The following is a 14480-nucleotide window of genomic DNA, read 5'->3' on the forward strand; positions in this document are numbered from 1 at the left end:
TTAAAATTTTTCACAGAATTATTGTTTTTACTGTTTTTTTTATCAAATAAATGGAACCTCGGAAGAGACTATTTTCAAAACCATTAAAAAAAATCATACAGACCTCAGACTTTGGAACGATAGTGTATGTCATTTAAAGATAATGTATATTTTTCAAAAACGGCTTTGCCATAGCTTATAAGTGCTTTTTTATACAGTGCTTCATTTGTTGCCTCAAGCACGCCTGTAGAGCTGTGTCTGCGGACGTGAATCTCACATTCAATTGTGCGTTTGATGAGAGTTTTGTGCTGTAACTTTTCCAAGTGATTAGACTTATTTTTCTCCTTCCAGATTGTAACATGGTTGGAAAAAAACCTAGACTTCAGACTGAAGGAGGGGCTTCAGCCATATTGTGTAGATTGTGTCTATAGTGCAGAAAACATCCAACAACACCTCAGTAACCACACAGAAATGCCCCGGTCGTGTCATTGAAAAGCACCACTGTCAAAGTCCCCCTGTGGTCAATCTTTTTATCCCTTAAAACTCATATTTGATCACCAAAATTACATATTTAAAAGTTTTTTCCTTGAAAAAAAAATTCTTCATGCCTTAAAATAGCTTGACTGTAACTCGACACCCTTGCCTCATTTAGTATTCGCGGTTCTGTGAATATGCAAATGAGCCCCGCCTCCACTCACTCACTCAGCTCAGAGATCCACTGGTTGACGATCACACGTTGATCTGATTGGTTACAAGGTAGTTTGTGACGTCAGAAACACCAGCGATTTCAAAGCGTGTTTTTGAGACTGTCTTTGGTTCACTGCAGTTTTAAGGAGGAAATACTCAGCAATGCTGTCGACTTATGAATTTGCACATGGTTTGTATTAAATCACTTTAAAACACCACATAGACATAAACTACAAACTACATTAAAAGCTTGATTTTCACTATAGGGGGACTTAAAGATAGCAGTTGTTAACATCTACTGTTAATTCTCCTTGTTTGGGAAATAAAATGTTTTCTCTTGTCGGTTGTGTGTGTCATGGTTGGATTTAACCAAATGCTCAGTATGGCACTTCAGAGCTCTGGCCAGACGCCCAACAGACCAAACACCGCGAGTCCTCGGTCATTCTCTCAGATCTGGCAGATCCGCCGTAACATGGCCATTCCTGTTACACGTCCTTTGAATATTTGTTCAGAAACACATTTAACACACTGAACGACATATACACCAGAATATCGTGTGATAACATAAAGATACAGAAAATCAAGTCAATGCACACAGGCTTTCAGGAGAGATAAAGCCTGCAGATCTGATGGGTTGAAGACATCCGTTGATTTGTCCACACACACAGGATACAGGTCTGTGTGTTTCCTTTGGAGATGAGTGAGTGACAGTCTGCTGCAGATTCTGGCCTTGTGGAGCTCAAGGCTTGTTGTTTCTGCCACAGAGTCATGGTTCACGGAGATGAACATGACGTTTCTGTTATTTCTGACGTTTAGCAGATCTCTGGTAAGAGTCCGTCCCATCCCTGTAGGTGAACTTTAACCTCAGTTTGACACATCTGGCATATAGTGTCATGACCTATTAAATGAGTATCTTTATGTAACCAATGCACCTGTCATTCTTTCTTCTGCTGACATTAAGCCAATTCCCAATCTGAGCCCATTCCCAATCTGAGCCCATTCCCAATCTGAGCCCTTTCCCAATCTGAGCCCATTCCACAAATTTCCACTGGGGCAGAAAATCGACTCCCAAGTTTTCGTAACAATTTAAAAAAAAAAAAAGTTCTCAAAAAGCATGTTATTCGTAAACAAATGCAGTGTGACATTTGTTTGTCACAAAATCATTTACATTGTCATTGGAAACAGAGGAAATGGGAATGGAAGTGCTAGTAGTCTTTAATGCTGACATTTCTGCTTATCTAATATGATTCACCTTTGAATCTTATTGGGTTAAATTGCTTTTTCTCATAATGTTTCCATTATTCTGCCAGGCTCTGGATTTATAGAAGCTTTCGTATATTTGTTGATGTGGAATGTGTACGTCTGGAGAGTCTCGAATATAGACGAGCGCTTTATTCCTCAGTTTGAGTCTGAGAGTTGCCGCAGAGAGTCAGGCTGCGGTGCGTCTGCTCCTGTGATAGGGAACTGGGAAATTGGAAAATTGCAAATAAGATGTAAAATTTATGGTGGCTGGTTTTGGAAGATATCTGCTGCTAAATTATATCTCGCTCTTTGGCGTCTCTCCGTCTACTCTCATCTCTTCCCCAAAAACCTACCTTTTATGTTTCTATTTGTGGACACATATTACAAGGGAAACATTTACAGATTGAGGAGAAATCACTTTGGTAACACTTTCTATGAAGACCATACTTATAATGAATTATAGCTCCATTTATACTTATTTATAAAGACTCATTAAGACCTATACTGCATTAAGAACAGTTATAGTTACATTTATATTATTTTTCATGCATTTGCTTTTTCAGTGTGCATGTTCATAATCCATTATACACTGATTTATAAGGATGAATTAGTCAGTGCATTGCATTTTATAATTAAATTCATGGAACCATACGGCTATTCTATTATAGTTACAATTACTTTTTAGTCATTCAGATTTATATCTGTCAAATAAGTGAATATATTGTTGTTATTAGCTGTGTTGTGTTCTTATACATACTTATTGTGAATGATAAAGCCATCAATGATGCATTGATAGAGGTTAGTAACTGTATTAAGTAAAGTGAAAATATAGGATGCAATTTTCCTAAAGCAAATGTTAAGGAAGCATGAAGATGTTCTCATTATACTTTTTAAGTTGTTTACTTGTAAATGTAACTAATGAACAATAATTCCTGTAATGAAACAATGGGGAAAACACAGAAATCATTAATACAAATCGTTGTTTTTTTAAAAATGTATATACTAGCAAAACACTACAACAATATTTGTTAAATATAATTCCAAACTGCTATAAGCAAAAGATTTTAACAAATCAAAATTATCATTCATTACCTCAAATGCAAACTTTAGCCATTAGATACATAATTGATAACTAATTTGTACAGCAAACAAGTGTCTCGGGAACTATTTTATAACTGATCATTTATAAATCAGTGTATAGTGGATTATGAGCATGCACACTAAAAAAGCAAATGCATGACTTATAAGGAATTATACAAATAACATAAATGTAACTATAGGCTACCTGTTCTTATAATGCAGTGTACAGTCTTTATAAATATATTTATAGAATAGTAATACTTATAAATAAGTATAAATGGGACTATAATTCATTATAGAATTCATAGAAAGTGTTGCCATCACTTTTAATGTTGGTGCATCATAAAACATGCAGGATTTGCATGGATCATTTGCAGGATATATATGGAAATGCAGTCCGTCGTGCATCAAATACAGAGTTAAATGAGTCACTCGTTCCATTACAAAGTGACCCGAGAGAAGCTTCCTAAAGAGATAAGAGTGTTGTCCGTGTGTAATACACAAGTCTTCTGTCTACACCGGGATGAATGGGTTCAGGATCGGGAACTGGTCAGATGTTCTGTTCCACTGGACGTGTCTTCTATAGATCGCTTCAAATCCATTTGATTAACCGAGTCTCAGCCTTTTTTGCGGCATTAAGTGATGAGGTGAAGCTTTGGTTTAGTCGCGGTGACGTGGATGGGATCCCATCGGAGCGCTGCGATGTGTCCGAGACCGGAGAGCGTTATGTGGAGATGTTTCCATGGAGACGGCTGGCTCATTCGTGATGGGAAGAGAGAGAGCTGGATTATATCCAGAGCTCCTGATGCACGGATACACACGGCGTCTGTTCCTTCAACACGTTCCCTGATCGCACTTGAAGGGAACATATCAAGATAAATCCAATTTCCCCTGATCTTTTCAAATACAAGGTTTTTTTAGCACTGTAGACATGACGTTTAAGCTCCCCGGTTCACCCAGAGACCTACACACTAAAGACAGTTTGACATTTTAAGTTTGATGTTAAGAAATGGGGGAAAATCTGTTATGAGGGTTTGTACAGTGACAGGTCATTTTGAAACCAAGTGGGAATACAGCAAATTGTGATCCCAAACTGTGAAATTGTCATTGGTCAACTAATGCCAATATCAGAGTCTGTTGACACAAAAGTTTGCGACTTTTAAAATCAATGGATTTGCAGGTTTGTCACTCAGTGTCCTCTTAGAAGAGACATCTTTGTCACTTGTTTGTCCACGCTGACAGCGAAAATGCCATGTCAAGTGTTTGTGTTTCCATTCAAAGTTACGAATGTAACTTATGCGTAAAATTGGACTGTTGCATAAAACATTTGCAAATAAAGGACAGTTTCCATCCCATGTGTTCAAGAGAACAAAATCGTCACTTCCTGGAAAAGTGGCACAAAATATCTGTTGCTGCATTTGGGGAAGAAACTGTGGCTTTTTTTTCTTTTCAAATGAATTGTATCTCAGAGCAGCAGACTAACCGCAATAAACGCCGTCATGTTCTCTTGCGTTCGGATGTTTGTAAGGCCCGCTATATTGGTCCAATCTGCCGGTTCGCCAATACACGGGGAAGGTATCATGTGTTCTGTCCTCACTCATGCAAAGTATTGGTTGGTTAAATTTGTAATACATTAATCATATGTATTTAATCGTTAATTCATCTGACTCCATAAATGAAAAGTTTTAATAATATCTGTGCCTCACTAAAAGTGAGCGAATGTTTGACTATTCCTTTTAACCATTAAATGAACAATGTCAAAATCAGTTAGAATAATCACGTTACAATTTAATATTTCAGATATCAGAGATCAATTCCACAATCAATTCAAATATCTAGTACATGGTTATACATTGGTTACACCAAATAATCTTACCCAGCTTGCACCTGAGATAGAGAGAGAGAAAGAGAGAGAGGGAGAGAGAGAGAGAGAGGAGAGAGAGAGAGAGAGAGAGAGAGAGAGAGAGAGAGAGAGAGGGAGAGAGAGAGGGAGAGAGACCACCTATTCCAGTCGTGTCCAGCCAAGAACCCCCGAGAGCCGGAGCACACCTTCCTTTATCCCCTTGACCAGGTGACATGGGGGAAGGGGGAGACCACCCTCAAAATGGCTTCTTATTCAACAAAAGGGGGGTGGCATTATCTGGACCAGTTTTCTCTAAACTTCTATAAACTTTACTTCCTTTTATTTTATCTATCTGGATATGAGATATCTGTACCACTCACTTTGAGACATTTCAAATGACACCAAAAACATAACAGTCAATGATAAACATTCACATTAAACCATGTTCTTGTGTGAGTTCTTCGTTGTTTCTGAGAGGAAGTGAACCTCACTTCCTGTATGGAGGAGGTCGAATGTTAATTAGCTAGCAGGGCCCTTTGCCTCAGACCCCAACCAGAATTTTCAGTCTTACAGGAACACAATCGTGTGAGACGTTTCTGGGAGGAATTAAACCAAATCATTCTGATCACAGACTGTGACTCAGGCGTTTTTTTAGAGCCACTAAACCAACGTTTGAAATGCTTATCATGCTTATCTTATCAGATACAAAAATAATCCACCTAATTTTTTATGCACATTTGGAATTGGTGTTTCCATCCGTTTTTATTTTTATTTATTTATAATGTGATATCCCACATTGCACATAAAAACATTGGTGGATGTAAACATAGCTTGTGTCTGGGGCTGGATTCATTGAAAATCTTGTTAAAAAGTTAAGAAATTTCTAAAATGTATTTTTAAGGTTCCCTGAAGTCAATAATTGTATCCCATAAAACTCATCTTTTATCACCAGAATTACATATTTAAACTCTTTTTTTTTTTTTTCAGTGAAAAAAATTTCTTCACACTGTAAAAAAAATGTAAGCTTGAACAACAAAAAAAATTGTAGTCCTAATTTCCCCTAACTTTTTCTTTTTGACTTTTTGACAGTTATACGAACTGAAAATAAGTTGTCTGTGATAAAAAAAACAAAAAACGTTTAGTTGAGTCAACTTGACATTATTTGTTTTCTGGAGAGGTGCTACTACGTTGTAACAAATCTTTTGTAGTTAAGTTGATTCAACATTTTTTGTCAGCAATTGGAATGTTATGTTTTCATTACTTGGCCCGCCCGACCCGCGGATTATGAGCTGCCATCAGATTAATAAATCATAATAAGTGCGCACACCATTTGCCCCTCAGCTTTCTGACGAGAGTCGGTTGCCTCTCTAGTTTTCCTGAGCACATACTCTCCTGTGTGCTGAGCGCTGCTCAAAATTATACTGTAACAATTAAAACATTAAAAACAAGACTTTTTTTAGAGTTGTTACTGAATTTCGAGTTCAGCAACAAGTCACATGACGCATGATCATCATTCACTGGTGAATCAGACACAGGAAAAGAAAGTTCAACACTCTTAATTGAGCAATAAAAACAAAAATGAAACACACATGTGATGTTTATTTAGAGTTACTTTTGCTTATTAGTCTGGTTGAACAGGATCATCGAAGGTCAGCAGCAAAGACTTAATAAAGTGATATTAAATACATAAAGTATATTTGTATTCTTTAAGATATTAATTGCTGCAGGTTTGCATAATATTCTGAGTTTGCATGTGAGGGATACTGAAGTAAGATTAGTCTATATCTACAATACCCATCATGTTCACTCAGCGCACACAACACCTCTGCACTTACTCACGATTTCTCTCAGCATGGGGACAGGAGAGCTGTCAGTCATCACATGGGAAAACAAAGTAACTTGCGTTACTTATTTGAAAAAAGTAACATGTTGTACATTGCATTACTTTACTAGTTACTTGGGAAAAGTAATCTGATTACGTTACTTGTAATGTGTTACCCAACACTGGTCAGATTACTCATGCTTCTCCCTTGTTATAGTGAATCATTTTATTCCTAAGAGTTGTTTGTGAATCCATGTCCTGTCACTTGTTATTTTCCTTGGTCGTGGCTAGTTAAGACGTGACAGTTGTCTCATGCCTGTTTAGTACATGATGTAAGCTGCAAAAACATCTCGTCCTGAAATTTGTCATCGTAACCACATGTACACAGGACTCATTCAGTATTAAGCAACATAGGCCACACTGTAATCAACTACACACAGAGGTTTGCTAATTATAATCCAGGTGTCATGTACAGAAACACAAAACAGTGTAAGATGGTCGTGAAAACCTAAGTGCGAGACACCTTGACTACCATCATGAGAGCACAACTGTAGAATAAGATACCTTTCAAAAGTAGTCGTCAAATATATTAATATGGATGAGTAATAGTGTTATTCAACCACAAGGCTGAATAATTGACACGTTGACGTAAAATCGGGGTTACAGGGTTACATCTTGTTATCTTCTGGCATTGCAAATTACAACTGGAAAAGCCAAACTGGATTAATCATCTTATTAATTGATTTATTTTAAGTGTGGAGCTAGTCATGTGGAATCTGTTGAGCTGTGACTGTGTGATGTGTTTTTCAGGGTCAGCCCGTGGGTCAGTGTGACTTTAACAGACGTCTGCTGTGCATCGAGAAGGAGATCATCTCCCCACGGTTCGAGAAAATGAAGCTGGGACAGATTGATAAAGCCAGCGAGCCCTTCAGCGTCAGGAATAAGCCTTTCTTCGACATCCACGCTGCACGCAAGGTATTCATGCCGAACCGTCTGTACCGGCTGTGTTGTGAAAGAGCATGTGAAGACCAGACCACTTAAGAGTCCATGGTTGAACACATATACTATAAGGTTATTCACATTAGTAACCTCGTAAACTAGCAACCATCCTATCTGAACATCTCATGCAGTTGCTACAGTCGCTTTGTGAAACCGTGTTCTCTGTGAATCTGCTTTGAATCCATTTGTGAGGTAAAACACACTGTAGCCGTGCAGTGCAAAGGTATTGTTCACTGAAAGCTTCTCTCTGATGCTCTCTCAGAAGTTATCTGAAACTTTTGAAGGTCGCAGCTCAGAAAACACAGAATAATCCACTGAATAGCAGCACCTGTTACACCTGTCTGAAGCGCTTGTCTGGGTATTCCTCTGGTGTAATGGTTAGGTTCTGGCAGGACTGTTTCCGGTGTACTAAAGACGGTAGGGGTGTGAACGGACACTGGTCTCACGGTTCGGTTTGATTACGGGTATCATGTCATCGATTCAGTTCAATTCGATATCACGATGCACTGCATCCTCAATTTTCAATTTTACTTCAAAAGTGATGTGTGTGCGCGCATGTGTGTGTGTGCTCGCCTGTTCGGGAAGTCGCAGTGCCAGAAACAGTGACATTCCAGTTTAAGTTTCAAGGGAGTAAAGCTTGTTTATGCCATTAAGAAAAGAAAAAATCTGTCAAATAAATTTTGTTTTAAAGAAATGTTCATTTAAAAGCAGCGCTCATTAATCAGTGTATTATGTTACCATTAAAGATGCGCGCATCAACCGTCGCCAAGTCCGCTCTTGAAGGTGACGATCATCCATTTATAATCACGCGTAACAACACAGAATAATTGTAATTTGACCATCGGGTGCGGATACTTAAATCAGAGAAAATTATTGGGGCGGGTGGATGATTTGTTTTTGGCCGTGGATTCGGGTGAGGTTGGAGCTCATCCGCGCATCTCTAAAGCAGTCAGACTCTGCCAGGCGTTAACAGCTGGGGGTGAAAATGGCTAACGTGGTTTATCAAGTTTGTGGTATTACTATGGTTCGAATTACGTGGGAGCCAGTGGGAGCTGAGCTCCCATAGAGAGAGGATGAGCTCCCATGAAAGCAGTAAAATCATACACCTGTGGCTGTGGGGGTCTCTAAAAATCATAAAATAAAAAATCACAAATAAAGCACTTTTTCCTTCAGACTACTGTAGCGTGACTTAAAGGGATAGTTCACTTTGAAATTAAATTTTGATATGTTTTAGCTTACCTCAAGGGCATCCAAGATGTAGGTGTCTTTTTTTCCGCAGTAGTTTCAATTTTGATATTTTTAGGTCAAACCGTTCTTGTCTGTCAGTCATATAATGCAGGTCTGTGGTCACGGTCTCAAAGAGCATGCACAGAGTCCAAATTAAAACAATTCCCCATCGTCCAAATTAAACAATTCCCCATCGTAAGTACACATTGATGGCCTAAGACACAAAACGAGCGGTTTGTGTGAGAAAACGAACAGTATTTATATCGTTTTTACCTTTTGTAGACAGCCACGTCCGAGTGATCTGAAGGCGCGGGCGCTTCCTGCTGTGTGACGTGTGCGCAGACTGGTGCATAGATATATACAATAGATGCCGCCTTGGCTACGGCAGTTCATTGGAACGAGGTGACATCTAGTGTATATATATCTATGCACACAAACGTGTCCCTGCCTGATATACAACCACTGATAAACATAATCGGTTTTGCAAAAGTTCTGCCACTGGACCACTTAAATACACACTTAAAATTGTCGAGTCTATTTATTTATTCACGTGAAAAACAACATATATTAGACCTCATTAAACAACAAATTAAGCCAAATGTACTATTTAAATTGAATTGTGTTAGCAACGCTTTTTTATTAAACATTTTTATTTATTTACATTAGTAAGCTACACACCGCGCCTGCTCATAAGCTACTTTTTTTTTCTTTTTTTAAAGAGACCCCCACAAAGATGAAATCATAATTGGAACCCTGCGTATTACCTCCTGCATCTGTTTGTGCGTGACATGAGCGCACACAGCGCGTGTCTTCTGCAGGTCGTGCTTACCAGGTTGTTCATAAAAGCAGAAATGTGCCCAGATGTAGGCTTTTAAAGTAGTTGGAGCATTTTTAATTTTCTCGCACTCGCGTCTCGCCTCACTCTGCCATTGTATGCTACCGCGACAAAGCACGTACGCGACAAATGACGTCAGAAAAGCACCAGTACATTATAATCAGTTATGGTCTATTACTGAACCGATACCAAATCGTCCTCGTCTGCATCGCGATGCATCGTAGAAACTAGGGCTGGGTATTGACACAAATTTCACAATTCGATTCGATTTCGATTCACAAGCTTGCAATTCGATTTGATTTCGATTACGATTCGATTCGATTCAATATCGATTATTTTGGATATCAGGTACAATACATTGCAAATTTTCTCAAGGAAAACAAATCTCTTAACTATTATTGTAACTGGGAGTCAGTTGTAGCCTATAGGCTTCATTAGCCTACTATAATATTGAAGGTAAAAATTAACTGATTTGGATACAAACACTTAAAATACACTTTTATTTATTTTTATAATAATAAAGTTATATGAAATTATATAAAAATTTAAATGGTGGCTGTCATAAAAAACTTTCCAGATTTATTCAAACATGCATTAAATATTGAAGAACATTAAACATTATAATGTATGTAATGGGTGCATATATTTAACAAAATGCTCCTCTCTAGAGTACATTTTTGTAGCTGACTAACGAGTTTATGGTCACTGGATATGTTTTTTCTGAGGTAAATGTGACGTTACATGACATTGTTTACTGACGTCTTTCCACGGTTGAAACAGTGATTGAGCGATTCCATGTGACATGATACGGACTTCGATAAGTTGTACTCTATCTTTTAACACACTTTCAGATGCTCATTCATGTTTATTTCGCGCTGTAACTGGTGTTATTAAGGCGGAGGAAGATCACGTGCGCTCCGCGCTGCTGCTTCTCTTGAGCTGAGCTGAGCCAGAGCGATCTCACGCCACAGCGCCAAAACGTTAATTATGTTTTTGAATTTCGTAAGAAAATGGACGTAATTTGAAATCTGAGACTTTGTTTCATATGAATAATAACAAAGCACAAAGATGATTGCGATTTATTGGATTGGATGCGCGCAACAATGTTCCATTCATTCATCAACTGAAAACAGGATGACTAATCGATTCTTGGGATTTAAGAATCGACATCGTTTCGTAAAAATGAGAATCGATTAAAATCGAGAAATCGATATTTTTTGCCCAGCCCTAGTAGAAACGATACATTTCGACACCCCTAAAAGACGGTATTCCCTTCAAACGTTAGTCTGGCTGGGACATTCACCACACAGACAGCTCTCAAGTTGCAGACAATTGACAACAAATTGCAATATATTCTGTATTGTGCCCGTTTTCAGTTCATTTAAACATCCATCTTCGTTCTCGGACCGACAGCTCTTTGTCTGGTTCTGGATGTGGGCCTTAAGGAGACTAGTTCTGTTGATGGTCTTTAGGGGCTCTGCTATTGATCTGGGTCTGGTTTTGACTTCAACTTTAATTGACAACTCGGCTGTTTCTAGTTCAAACTATTGAACGTTTCCACCCTCATTGCCCAGGAGAAAAGATTCAGACATTTAACACACACATGTCTGTCCCCTATACGAGAACTGGCTGATAAATGATCGATATTTATCAGAAAATAAATCCACAATATTGATGATAAACTTTTGAGACGTATTCGATACAATATGTGGACGTTCAGGTGCATGTTCTGCGTGTCTCAGTTTGGTCTACTACACCAAAACACACGTGACGCTTGTGGTGTTTCATATGAGGACATGAACACACTGTTTATCTGCAGAGCTTCTTCACCAGCATTTCACCTTTCAGTTGATTGTCAGATACACACAGAAACTCAAAGGTTGCTACAATTCAGTTTAATTTGAAAAAATGACAGAAATATATTACTGTTGTACTGTTAATTGTACTTCTCAAAGTAATAATAATAATTGCTTGTAAATGTCACAATTACATTCAAATAACGCCACATAACATTGAATTAAATGTTCAATTTTGAAGTAGAAAGACTGAAATTGGATTATCTTTTTTTATTTACCACTTTGAAAAGTCCGTTTTTGCATTATTCATGTTGTCTTGTGCAGCTTTTTTGGCCAAATAAATGCAATTACATTTTAAAAGACTGATTGCATTGTTGAAGTTTTATGAATTCATTTCTTTAGACCCCATTTTCATCTGCAGAGCGACTCAGAGGCACTTCATCCGCATTTCACCATTTCATTTGAGAAAAACTCTCAGATACACACAGAAACTCAAAGGTCTTCACTAAAGTTTAATTAAAAAAGAAGTGAAAGAAATATATTACTGCAGTAAATTGTTCTTCTCAAAGTAATAATAATAACTGCTTGTAAATTTCAAATCAATTCAAACAAACGCCACATAACACATTGAATTAAATGTTAAATTTTAAAGTAGCAAGACCGAGTGCTTTCTAACCTTACCAATAATCTTTTTCATTTACAACTTTAAAGAGTTTTTGCAGTGAACATGTTTTTGTTTATTCTGCTGAATAAATGCAATTACATTTTAAAAGACTGTTTGCATTGTTGAAGTTTTATGAATTCATTTCTTTAGACACCATTTTTGATGATACATTTGTATTATATTATAAAGCACAGAATGCAGAAAAATCGAGTAATTTCAGATTTAAAAGCTAGCTTATTCTGTGGAGTTTGCGTGTAAACAAATGAGTTATGGTTATATTCATTCTCTTTTTTAAATGTATTTATTGAACTTTAAAAAAAAAAACAGTGTTACATGACATTTACTTATAACATTAATAATGAAAAGTAAATAAATAAAGAATAAACATAAAAAAGTGAAAAAGAAAAGAAAAAATACAAGGTTAAAATAAATACCAGAGTCCTCGGCAGCACTTCAGTAAATACACCACATACCAGTGCATTATCTTCCTTCAAGCAAATATGTGTCAATAAGTGCCCACTTATTGTCGAAAAAAACAATAATGCCTTTTTCCTGCTTTCTTACAAAGGCCTTACAGTTCAATATTAGGACCATCAGACAATTATCCGAGCGTTCCTGCTCATGTCTATGAGGGATAAGTGGATCATTTTCTGTGAAATTAACATGAGAAATTTCCTGCAAGAAGAGATTCTCACCCGATGATCGCAGTAGCCGCTCTGTGGCCACATTTCATTCTCTGTTCATTGTTCATCATGAATACGTCTGGTTCCTCTGTGCCCCGAACACTTGCTGGATGTGTGTGTGTGTCTCGGCTTTGTCTTGTTCGGGGTCTGATCTGAAGATGAAGTCTTTCGGGATGAAGTCATAATGACAGACTGTTGAGAAACTGAGAGAGTGTCATTGTTGGAGTCTACAGCCGTATGATGTGCGGATAAGAAATGGAAAATAGAGGAAGATTCCCATCAGTAATCGGCATCTCTACTGCGGACTACACTCAGGATCAAAGAGCTTTTGTCCAGGAGGTCATCCGTTCATACACTCACGATTCCCTCAGATACGAAGCCTCCATCATCCATGCCACTTCCCTCCTCAGCAGGACAAGTTACATTTACTCTGCTGTCTGCTGAAATCTAGGTCATAAATATAGCAGCTTGTGAATAATAATCCTCTGTGGTCAGTGTGATATGAATACATGATGAAGATATGAAATGCTCACTGAAAGCTTGAGAGGCGCAAATGCAAACAGCTCTACGTTTAATTGTACGTTCAGTTGCAGATACTAAACGACCTACATTTGGTTGCAAATTATTTGTGCATTAGTGAATTGATTTATGGTATTTCTCATCCATTTATATGATTATCTGACAAGCTTGCCATTGTGTGCTTTTGACATTTTTCCACCATTGTATATGTGGCATTAAAGCCCTGCCAGCACAAACAATGCTTTTTCCATAAAAATACAATTTATTGCGGCAAAACCCATCTGTGCGCTAGACACAAATATCCTGTCACTAATTGAGTTATAATTATTGCATATTTATGTGCATCCTGTCACCATGAACTGGCCTATCAATCATCCTGTCAAGGTTAAAAATCTTTCCTGTCAACATCCTGACACTTCTCTCTCTCTCTGTCCTTCATCCATTATTCCTCTTTAATTTCATTGATTTTCAGCCACTAGACAATGCTCTTCCTACCTCTGTTCTGACATTCTCTTGAGAGAAAAGGCATTTTTACTCTCAACCATTAAACTCATGTGGCATTTAAACACAATTAAAAACTGATGAAGCACTGTCAAAAAGGAGACCGTTGCAGATCCGAGGAGATGAAGCTAATTCTTTCACAGGAAATACCTGGAAGTACACTTTTATTCATTTTGATTTAATGATTTAAAGATGCCATCTATAAGGTCGGGGCGGATGGGGGGTTCAAACAAATCAAACGAAATGTGTAACATCAAATAATGAGATTTATTTCAAATTACATATGTTTTATAATAACACATAATTCACTGGCCTTTAAAACAGTTACATAAGGGAGTTTCTTTGGTTACACTTTATTTGGTAACACTTTATTTGACAGTGTCCTTGTTACATATGTTACATGTACTTACCATAGTAATAACAGTAAAGTATGCATAATTACATGCAACTAACCCTCAACCAAACCCTAATCCTACCCTAACCCTATAGTAAATACATGTAGTTCATTAATATTACTCAGTACTTAAATATATAATTACACTGTAACAATGACACCTTAAAAGAAAGTGTAACCCTTTATTTTAAGGTGTCTTTGTTACAGTG

The 14480-nt window shown here is 37.5% G+C and overlaps 2 protein-coding genes across 3 annotated transcripts in view; one reads left to right on the top strand and one right to left on the bottom strand.

Moving 5' to 3' along the window:
* LOC307168033 (snake venom 5'-nucleotidase-like) overlaps positions 1–14480 on the bottom strand; it is a 475297-nt gene that overhangs the window by 304553 nt on the left and 156264 nt on the right. The gene's annotated exons all lie outside the window — the stretch shown is intronic.
* The window catches only part of rngtt (RNA guanylyltransferase and 5'-phosphatase), a 127309-nt gene that overhangs the window by 59876 nt on the left and 52953 nt on the right, over positions 1–14480 (top strand). The window contains exon 11 of the mRNA XM_079887572.1: positions 7464–7628. Within this exon, the coding sequence (XP_079743698.1) occupies positions 7464–7628 (165 nt within the window). The remainder of the gene's footprint in view (positions 1–7463; positions 7629–14480) is intronic.

This window comes from Squalius cephalus (assembly GCF_949319135.1).
Source record: "Squalius cephalus genome assembly, chromosome: 12".
Classification (NCBI taxonomy): domain Eukaryota; kingdom Metazoa; phylum Chordata; class Actinopteri; order Cypriniformes; family Leuciscidae; genus Squalius; species Squalius cephalus.